Source organism: Aplidium turbinatum, chromosome 6 (assembly GCF_918807975.1).
Source record: "Aplidium turbinatum chromosome 6, kaAplTurb1.1, whole genome shotgun sequence".
NCBI classification, from domain to species: Eukaryota; Metazoa; Chordata; class Ascidiacea; order Aplousobranchia; family Polyclinidae; genus Aplidium; species Aplidium turbinatum.
This window is the reverse complement of record NC_137477.1, coordinates 23,820,042-23,830,904: the sequence shown is the minus strand read 5'-3', so window position 1 is coordinate 23,830,904 and position 10,863 is coordinate 23,820,042. Positions and strand designations below refer to the sequence as shown.

Genomic DNA, 10,863 nt, shown 5'->3' with positions numbered 1-10,863 from the left:
GCGAACAATTTTGTGCTAAGGGAGTTTTTACGCCCTTAAAATGGTGGCTTCTTATATGGCTCCCGGTTGTACTAACCGGGGAATCGTCAAAGGGGTATCCTTTCATCGTTTACCTCTGAATAATGACAAGCTGAAGAAATGAAACTCAAAGACCCACCCATCTGTAAACAAGCACTGCCGTGACGCCGTGTGTGCAGCAATCATTTTCTGGCCAACGATTACCAACGTGATCTACAGGCAGAGCTACAAGGCACCAAGTCCAGACACCTGCTCATCCCTGAAGCTGTTCTTTCTGTCTTTGATTTTTCAAGATATGTGAAAGCCACTGTCAATGCAGTATATCCACAAAACTCGATCGACCTAGGTACAGGTCTGTGAGTACGATCGGGCGTTTGGATCGAATAGCAAAGCGAGAAAATAACAAGACTTTGAAACAGTTTTGGTTTTGGCTAACACAGAGTCATTCTCCTGGCAACATTCGCTTTCGATTGTTGTCGGCATGATTTGAAAAATGTTGCAGCCGGGGGGCCGCACACTCTCACTACAAAGTAGGAAAATTTAACTGCTGTGTAAATAAACGCATATTCATATTAAACACAATTTTTGTATTTCACACTCAGTTACGTTTAAAAAGCTATGCAATCATCATCACAAAAGTTAATGAGACTTGTGCAACTGTTCACAGTTTTTCACAATCTTCTGCAAATTGGGAGCAAGTTTGCTGGTAGATATCCTCATAACATCATGCAAGTTGGTGTCTGTCAGCAAAGACCTGTTCTTCGACTTGTTTATTTTTAAACAAAAAAATGCTTGTTCGCATATGTAGGCTATGTAGGTTAGGGTGTTTCATTTTTTCACCATTTTTGAAATTCAAAATGCCTGGGGTCCCATCTGGTGGTATTTGGGGAAATAAGTTTACACCCCAAATTTTTTTCAATTATGACGTCATATTGAGGTGGTCCACGAGGTTTGAAATTTTTGGGCCTCAAAATCTCAAAATTTGGCCGTATCTCCGGAACTGCTCATCATAGATCGACAAAATTAGTATCAAAATGCGCAGAAGGGTCGGTTTTCTATACCTGATGTAGAGAATATTAAGGTCTATGTGCTTCAGAAAAAAAGTTATTTCAAAAAATCTGATTTTCGATCTATTTTCTCCTGAGGAACAGAGATCAGGTGATCAACTGATCAAGATGAAAGTTTTTCTGTATTTTTCCATCTTGGAAGCTGTTATTGCGTAATAATAATAATAGTTAGGTTTCAGTACTGGGCTTGTCTAATCTTGCTATCTGGTTAAGCAAAGCCCCATCTTGCATTGCTCCGGGACCCTTCTTGGCGCCGTCCACAAAAAAAATGACATGGGAAAGATATATTTCGTTTATGTGGAACATGCATTAAAGGGTATGAATATCATGACCAACTTCATTATTAAAAAAATTGACCAGTCGAGTATTGACTCCGGACTTTTTTCCTGTGTTGAAAGCAGTCGTATCAGCCATGACTGAATATACTCGGGATAGGTGAACTCTGCAAGCCTCCTGGATGATGGTGTCAAAATCAGTTCTGCAGTGACCGACACACTTTTGGGAAAAAGATTTTAACAGAACGCACACTTTCGTGCTTCATGCCATTATCATCAACAAGTTGGCCCAAGAAAACGTATCGATCTATTTTATCGACAACGTGCCCATCATAACATAACTGCATGGCAGAAGCTGAGTTGAGAAGGTTCTCACTTTCCATCGGAGATTTTTCTCTCGTTTTTTTGTCGTTGGCGCGGTGTAGCCTACTGTCGAAGGTGATGCAGCTATTTGATCTTTTCCAAGAACCGACCTCATAAGATCTGACTGCTGGCGTACCGAAGTCATCCTACGATCAGCAAGTCCACAACTTCTATCATTTATAGAAAAAGAATGTACAGTAGGCTACTTTCTTGTACATTTTTCCCCAAACAGCTGGTTTCAGAGGCTCGTACTGTATTTCTTATCTTCCCAATTCATATCCCCATCAGAGTCGCTTTCGCTACTGTGTAGACATCTAACTACTTCATTTTTTTTCTCTGTTTCAAACATAGTAGTGCCGATGCTTTGGCAGATTGTATGCCAGAAGTGCTAGGTTTCTCTGTTTGCTAAGCACTGGAAGACCACCTTTGTTCCATATGCCAACTACATCTTTCAGCAGTTCATCTTTCGAATGGGGTATTTTCTTCAAAAACTTAGGATTAGTTTCGGCTACTTTCTTCCACAAGTAAAAATAGTGACTAACTATATCTGAATTAAGGAGAAGCACATTTCTCTCCAATTCCATGAAGTTTTGCATCGACTTACTAATACCTGACCTTAATGTCATAATGACACTTAATCTAAAGCAGGTGAGCAGCATACCTCTTCCTCAACGGTTACATTAATATTATAATTAGGGCAACCAATATTTTGACCTAAAAACTTGAAATTTTGACTTTATAATTTACAAATTTTGACCTAATTTTGACCAATAACTTTCTGCGTTTGCAACTCAAATGTGAAATACAAAGCACATTAGAAATCAAACCGTTATGTAAGGATATCTTCTTTTTCTAATGAAATATGAGAAAAATGTGGAAGACTCAACGACACCACAGCTAATGAACAGGTAATGAAAATCACTCGAAAAACTGCAAAAGATAAATATGGAGTGTCTTTGATGATGATGATGATGGCGTATGAGCGATCTTTCCAGGCTAGATTGGAGGGCAAGAAATCTTCAGCCACTCAGCAGTCTCGTCGTCCAGGATTCTCAGACCATGCGCACCGTGTGGAGGCCGGTGGGTTAGGCAGTGGTGGATGACATGGTCTGCGGTCTGTTCCGTGGCACCACACTTGCATTCTGATGAAGGAGCCGAGTGTCCTTAAGTGTGCCGAGTGTCTTTAAAAAGCCGAGTGTCTTTAAATATCCCGAAATTACTGAGAGGGTTCTGCAGTATTATACTTCAACATCAAGTAATGTTTCACATCATCGCCTTTGAAGTTCCTGTCTCTCGCCAAAAATTTTCCTAAAATAGAGAAGCTTCTCTCTACTGATACAGAAGTTGCTTGGGAGTTCCTCAGCAGGATATATAATGTGGTGAAATATCATCTAGTTCCATTTTCACAATGCACTTGATGTCATTCCTTGAGATTCTTGCTTGAATATACAATATTTTCCAATTTGGCAGCCATCAACACCAAAGTTAAGGGACCTCATTTTCTGGTAAGCTTCTTGAATGGTGTAACAGCTGTCTTCCATCTTCTGAATTATATCAAAGAGTGCACTGTACTGCTCCTCTATTTGTACAAGGCGAGTAGCTAAATTGGGAGCTTTCACAGCATCTTGAGCACGCCGCAAGACACCACCATCATGGAAGCCTTTCACAATATTTCTTACTTCTGGTAGACTTCTTGAATAATAGTAAGCAGCTTTCAACCAAGTGCCCCATCTAGTTACATTTGGCTGTGGAGGTTGGCCAATGGAAGTAAAACTAGCTCTTCTTGACCGAAACAAAATTATTACCCCAGAAATTGCAACAAATCAATTATTACGTCGAAATAGCAACAGAAATTGCAGCAAAAAAACAGTATTTGTGTAGCTTTAATACAATATTAAAAGAGAGAAGAAAACTGCGTTAAAAGAAAATTTTGACCTAACCATAAAATTTGACTTTTTTTTTACTTAATAACTTTGAAACCTCTCTTCGTGTCAGCCTGAAATTTAGTTTGTGGACGTTTTATAAACTTTGAACAAGGCAGAAAAATTTTGACTTTATTGACTTTTGGTTGCCCTAATTATAATAGTAATACCTTCAAATTACCATTTCATCTCTTGCAAAACGAACAAGGACTATTATTACGCAACAGCAGCTTCCAAGATGGAAAAATACAGAAAAACTTTCATCTTGATCACCTGATCTCTGTTCATCAGGAGAAAACAGATCGAAAATCAGATTTTGAATTAACTTTTTTTCTGAAGCACATAGACCTTAATATTCTCTACATCAGGTATAGGAAACCGACCCTTCTGCGCATTTTGATACTAATTTTGTCAATCTATGATGAGCGGTTCCGGAGATACGGCCAAATTTCGAGATTTTGAGGCCCAAAAATTTCAAACCTCGTGGACCACCTCAATATGACGTCATAATTAAAAAAATTTGGTGTGTAAACTTTTTACCCCAACTACCACCAGATGGGACCACAGGCATTTTGAATTTCAAAAATGGTGAAAAAATGAAACACCCTAATGTAGGTCGTGGGAGGAAAGAAGTACTGGTAGACCTACGGTAGCCGCTACCGTATTTGTATTTTATGATCAAACAATGCGTGAGAGCATGTTGGAATTCTTGCGCGACGACGTGTGTGTGTTTACGCACTGAAAGTGAAGAGAAAAACACACTCGTTAAGGGAATAATATTTTGTCATGTAACCTGTTTAATTAAAACAATAAGTGATGAGTAGGAGTTTCTGCAAGTGCCGGCGGGCCGCATAAAATGGTCTCGCGGGCCGTAGTTTGCCCATCCCTGCGCTAGTGTATGCGCTGACGCCGCCAACTTTTTTTACAAGTTACGTTGACGCATAATACGGCGTATGGTTTTTCGAACGTTTGCGTTTGCGCTGACGGCGTCAATATTTTTTGTATGCGCGTACATCACTGCCCATCGCTACCCAGAGATACCTGATTTGTCACATTCTACAGAATTTTCTAAATTTTGTCAGCTTTTAGTAACTGTTTGAAATTTTGTAAAAATGGTTTTATGTCTCCCTAAGATGACAAAATAGGTTGTTACATCATCAAAACAAAGACAATTTCAGTCAGCCTGTTAACCACTCGTTACCCATCTCATTGGACGTTTTTATATTACTTTTTTTTAGTGCTTTCCCCATCATCACCAGTCAGCATTCAGCAATTCATAAAAACATCTTAGAAAATTTCAATCAGACAGGTGCGCTCTGATTTTTTTACTGCTACCATCTTGCGTGGGAATGAGAGCAGGAAGTCAAAAAGGAGAGGAGCTGGTTGCCGAAGTTATTATTTCATGTTTTCAATCAACAATGGCGATTTAAGGAAAAATTGCAAGACAACGAAAACGCATGATCGACAAACATTTGCAAGCTATTGGGGATTATGCAATAAAGTTAAAACACATCAACACCAACTTGCATTGGTTCACAAGACCCAAAATCACAATCAGACTGTGGATTGTGGAATGTAAGTAAAATGCAGTTGGAAAAAATTCAAGGAGAAACTTGAATACAACCGTGCGGTGAAGCCAGGGGGCAGTTCACGTATCATACGAACCTAACCTCGAGGGGGAATGGTGCCGTATGATATTTGAACACCCCCTAACGGGGAATTAAGATATGCAATATATCAATAAACCTTGAAAAACTTTAACTTTCACAATGTGTCAGTAGAGAATCATTGCAGTCGACATAGCTGAGGAATGTAGAAGCTCTCCGAATACAATTAATTTACAAAAATACTCGGTTTAATACTCCAGCCTAGGCAGTATAAGTGGGATTTCTGTAGTAGACTTTGGAATGTGTAATATGGAACCCTTGATGGAAACAGTTTCATAAGGCAAAGAGAAAAGAACTAAGCTTGTGTAAACGGTGTGATCAAACAGCTCTAGAATAATAAAGTGAACATAAGAAACGAGCGTGGCAACCTACATACTGAGATAGGCAAAGTCAGACATAAATCACAAGATCCCTGAATATGAAATCTATAGGCTTTGCCATTGAACAAATATTAGTTTGAACATCATGATTTTCTGAAGGTTAGTTACACGCTGCGTTAACCATTTCAGCATTCGGAAACAGACACTTAAAGCTGACGATACAAGCAAAAATAGATTACAGCCCTGCTACAATCAGCATAAAGCATTACCAGGTAGTACGGTCTGTTATTTCGATTAAAGTCAAACAAGTTTTTCATCGTCACATCTCATTCGGACCAAGTCACAGTAAAAGCAAAGACGAGTCAGTGAAACACGACCAAAGCTTCAAATCTACGTTAACAAGATTCTCATTCAAAATCGCATGTTCAGCCGACACGCCGATTCAGCAGGAAAGTTTGGAGACCTCATTTTCCATAGAACTTTTTGTTGAGCAAAAAAATCAGCAGGTTGACGTTGATCCGAGCCTGGTAGTTGCTAACGTTGAGCTTCATAACCGAGACGCCGTCGTATTGAAGCTGAAGCAAGTCCTGGTAAAAAAGAAGAAAAGTTGAACCAAGAGCCAGCTTGCAAAGTCGAGATTGGTCCTTTTTGCATTCATTTAACGTCTGAACAATCAACAGCGAGTCGCATTCGTTGGCAGGCGTTAAACTAAAGATGGTATAAGTAAAGATGGTATTTTTTTAACTTCAGTTCTGGCTAAATTTAAGCATTTTGGAAAAAACATGAAACCACTCAGGGGTAGTTGAAATTATTGAAAAAAAAACTTAACTACCATTACAGAAAAATGATAAAGCTTTGGTAGAAAGTTTGCTTTGTTGAACCATAGAGAAATAAAACAGAGTAACCTTAGAGGGTTTAACATGATGTATTACATACACAAATATAACATAATTAAAAATAAACTCTGACGTTTTCGACACGTACGTGTGTCCTCATCAGGAATTACATATCTGCAATATACATAAAATGAAAATTGTAAGGTAAATTTGACTTTGCACTATAACTGTATTCTGTATACTAACGACACTCCAGTATACTAACAACACTTGGAGTGTAGTTAGTATGCAGTTACAGTTATAGTGCAAAGTCAAATTTACCTTACAATTTTCATTTTATGTATATTGCAGATATGTAATTCCTGACGAGGACACACGTACGTGTCGAAAACGTTAGAGTTTATTTTTAATTATGTTATATTTGTGTATGTAATACATCATGTTAAACCCGCTGAAGTTACTTTGTTTTATTTCTCTATTATAGAAAAAGCTGAATAAATCTCACACTGCGATTACCTTTTCCCTGTGTTGCTTGGCTGTCTATAAACCTCATTTCATTAGGTCAACCAATCCACATTTACTAAAGAAAAAAATTACTTGAAATTTGCAAGTCTTAAAAACCCAGGTATTGAAGTGTGGTGACGTCACACTTTAACCTGCTAGCAACGAACCTGGAATACAAGGCCCACTTTGTCCATGTTGACGCCAAGAACTTTTGCATTGATGTCGAATTTTCCAACGTCGTCTTCTGTTTGTGAGATTTCAAACATCACTGTTCGTAACCTGTGTAGAAAAAACGTTCATAAACGCAACCTCGTCTCGCTCATAAGATCTACAGCCCCAATCCTTTCAGTAGGAAGTAGTTTAAGTGCTATTCTAGCTAAATTCATATATAGGCTTACTCTAACCGAGGTTTGATGCTTTTACTATTCAAATATGTGTTGGTTTTAATATAAAAACCATGGGCTACATAGGATCTTCCGTTCCTGTGAATTCCGTTTGTTTTATTGTGACGCAACTTGAAAAGTACGAAAAGGGCTGAAGACTAAGTAAGTATCAATGCATCGAAATATTGTATTTGGTGGCTTGTAATTTAAACTGCCCCTGCTCTGTGGATCGTATGAACAAAACAATCGCATGTTTCACTATTTCTCAGGTTTTCTGTGCTTGGTTGAACATTGGAGATTTTTAGGTGCCATAAAAAGCTTTCTTGTGGGCTGAAATTAGGCTGATTTAATTATTTCATTAAAAGATTACAACAGTTCTCAGTTGGGCTAAGTCCAGTAAAAGATTTAAAATTTTAAGTAGGAAGGTTATTGAACGAAAAAGTAGTTACGCAATAAAGAGTTAATTAAATTACACAATAATGTAAAGAAAATAGCCTGAATCTGGTTCGTTTGACAGGTTTCACTATGAATATAGTCAGCTGGTTGACGCAAGACCGAGTCATGGATAACAAATCCTACGTTAGTGAGAGATTTTTCAGCTGAGCTTTGCAAAGCAGTTCAATATTTCTTGCATACATTAGAAAATGCCAATAAGATGTGTTTAAAACTTATGCAAATACGTATTACATTTGCATGGTAAAAATTATCGATACTATGACTGAAATACATTAATTTGACATCGCTTTTGGCGTGGTATTTTGTAATATCAAAACAAGGCTAATTGGTTTTATTTTTACGTAAAGTTTCTTTTCTATCTCGTTGTTATTAAATCTTGTAAAATATTTGCTCAATTAAAATAACATCATAAGTCGGATTAATTCTTTTTAAACTGTGAACAGCTTTAATAACGAAGCATTTAATAAAGCGGGTCTTTGTCAATAGAGTTATGGACACATCGACCAATAAACATATCAAAGCAAAGTTGTAGCCCCTCGATTACGAATGACATAAACAGAATATACTTAAAACGTAAAAATTTAATTCAAAAATTTTCAAAATCAGATGCGTGGCGCAACATACAACACAAGATTATTGTCTTACTTGTCTGTGTCCAATCCTTCGATTTCGATTAAAATCTTCTTTCTGTGCAACTCAGCTGCTGTGTATTTGACGGCTGGATTTTTCTTTTTCTTCTTTTGTGTCCTAACGCAAATAAAAACCAGTAATTTCAGGCGCCATTTCTAACAATGGCAATGACTTTATTTCGTGTCCGTTGTGACAACATACATTTGTAAAGGTCAATAAAGCAGTTCGGACCCGGCGGATGATGGTGTAAGTTCAGGTGGGGAAAAAAGCCACGAGCGCCAATACCCGTGTCCACCTTCAAACAGCCATCGAGTGACTGGGATGTAAGATAGTCACGTACTTTCAGTTGGTGCCGAACCCACGACGTTCTGAGTTATAGACAAATGCTCGAACAACTCGCCCGCTCAACTCACATCAAACGAAGCGTAAGGAAGGAGCGTGTGAAGTCCTTCAAACGTGTTACCGTCACAGTTTTGAGACGCTCCGTGCAGACTTACTTTTTGCTTTTGTTAGCCAGACTTGCCAAGCAGCTCTTGATGTACTGATTGTAGTAATCCGATTGTTCTTCGAAGAATTTTTCTTTTTGATTTAGTCTGTCCATGTTTTGTTTGAGTTTCGTCAGCTCTTGCTTGCGGCGTTGTCGGTACCGACGTTGATTACGTATGTCCTAAACATTCGCAGGTCAGTTCACAGCGAAAAAAGTAAAGTAAGATTAACTTACCTTTTATCACTGAGCTTCTACTGTTTTCTACAAATCATCATCAAGCCTTATTTTGTTGTAATACAAAGACAATACAGAAATTTGAAAAGGCGATTTCATCGGAAGCTTAATTTTAAAATGAATTACTTACAAATTGCCACTTCTGAGGCCAAACACCGTATCTAAGAGCTTTCAAAAATTCGCATAGATAAAATGACCGAATGGTTCAGTAAATAAACTTTTGTGACCGCAAGTTGGTACCAGGAATGGTCGGCGTAAACTTCTTTTATCTAGACAACTTAAAAAGCATGAGGACTAACCCTGGCAATCATGTTTACAATGGCCTGGTAGTTATCCTTGGATGACACAATGTTGTGGCTTTCCAACTTCTCCAAGTTCCTCTTTACTCGCTTCTTCATGTCCTCAAGAGGAAGTTTGTTCTCATTGAGAAGGGAGCGGGTCCTCAGCAACGATTCGTCGGTGTCTTTTTTATCCGCTTCTTCCTTACGCTTCCGCTCCTCCAGCTTAGTGACATTCCTCATGTGCTCCTCTTCCTATCATGAAGTTGCAAAGGCATCAAAAGGGTAAATCGTAAAATCAATATTTTTAATGCTAATTAGCAGTATCCAACACCAAGCAGTATCCAACTCCACTCTTTCCCATGATTATAATGTAAGCAAAGTATTTTATGAAATGTTTAATATATAAGAAACAAAATACCACAAAAAATATTCACTTCATTTGTTGTTTTCTTGTGATTGGAACTTTTTCCGGGATCGAACCTTGGACTGACAAAGCTTCCAATGAAACATGACATTGTCACCTTCGCATGCTTAATGCTTATACCCAGACAGTAAAATCCGTCATTTTTAAGTTGATTCAACGTCTGCAGACGTTGAATCAATGTAAAAATCACAAATCAGGCATAAATTAAGTCCTTTTTACGTTGAATCAACCTAAAAAAGAACTGATTTGCTGGGGGAAAACGAACAGAAGAGTCGCTGTTCTGGAATTCTCACCTGGTCGTCTGTAGCAGGTGTGTTCAAAACTTCGGTAATGTTTTCGCCGACCTGCACTCGAATAATATCAATCACCATTCGCTTGGTCCTACAACGTTGAAACATCAACACAAAACATTTAATGAAAAGAAAGAAGTAACCTCGTGAGGTGGAGGTTTGGAATCATGAAGCAATGATTTTATAAAGTTGTTAGAATTTTTTGCGCGATAAGCAATTGAGGGATAAAATAATTGCTATCGATCTTAGTGACAAGCATTAAGACAACAGTTCAGTTCTGTCCGATTCTGACTAAAAGTTAATCGCTATCCTTGCGCAATTCAAAGCTGCAAAAGTAAAACACCATCATTTCTTAGTCCGAGAACTACTTTGAGCCGAGTGGTCGAGTGGTTAGCGCGTTGGGCTCGCAGTCGAGAGCCTGCATGTTCGACTCCAGCCACCCGCACTTGCTGTTGTTTCTCTGGGCAAGAAACTTTACGATAATTGCCTCTACCCAGTGATCGATTTCGAGTACCAAATTTAAGTCATAAGTAGAGTAGACAACCGGAAACAGACATTGCCGTTGGCTGCAGCGTGGGTCAGGTGTACGTCGGAAGGCGTACACCGATGCATAGCGCTCAAGACCGCTTTCCCGCAATGCAGGGTAAAGATATGAAAAAAACAAACAAACAAATTTACCAAGCACGAAAATATATGACTGATAGTG

General features: G+C 38.4%; 1 protein-coding gene across 3 annotated transcripts in view; it reads right to left on the bottom strand.

Annotated features, from left to right (window-relative positions):
- Positions 1-5,024: 5,024 nt before the first annotated feature.
- The window catches only part of LOC145772797 (ras GTPase-activating-like protein IQGAP1), a 39,149-nt gene continuing 33,310 nt past the window's right edge, over positions 5,025-10,863 (bottom strand). For all 3 annotated transcript variants that reach the window (XM_082584675.1, XM_082584676.1, XM_082584677.1), the window contains 6 exons: positions 10,161-10,248; positions 9,462-9,695; positions 8,939-9,108; positions 8,457-8,558; positions 7,140-7,251; positions 5,025-6,219 (listed from right to left, as the gene is read on the bottom strand). In XM_082584675.1, coding sequence (XP_082440801.1) covers positions 6,097-6,219; positions 7,140-7,251; positions 8,457-8,558; positions 8,939-9,108; positions 9,462-9,695; positions 10,161-10,248 — 829 coding nt within the window. In that variant the 3' untranslated portion in view covers positions 5,025-6,096. The remainder of the gene's footprint in view (positions 6,220-7,139; positions 7,252-8,456; positions 8,559-8,938; positions 9,109-9,461; positions 9,696-10,160; positions 10,249-10,863) is intronic.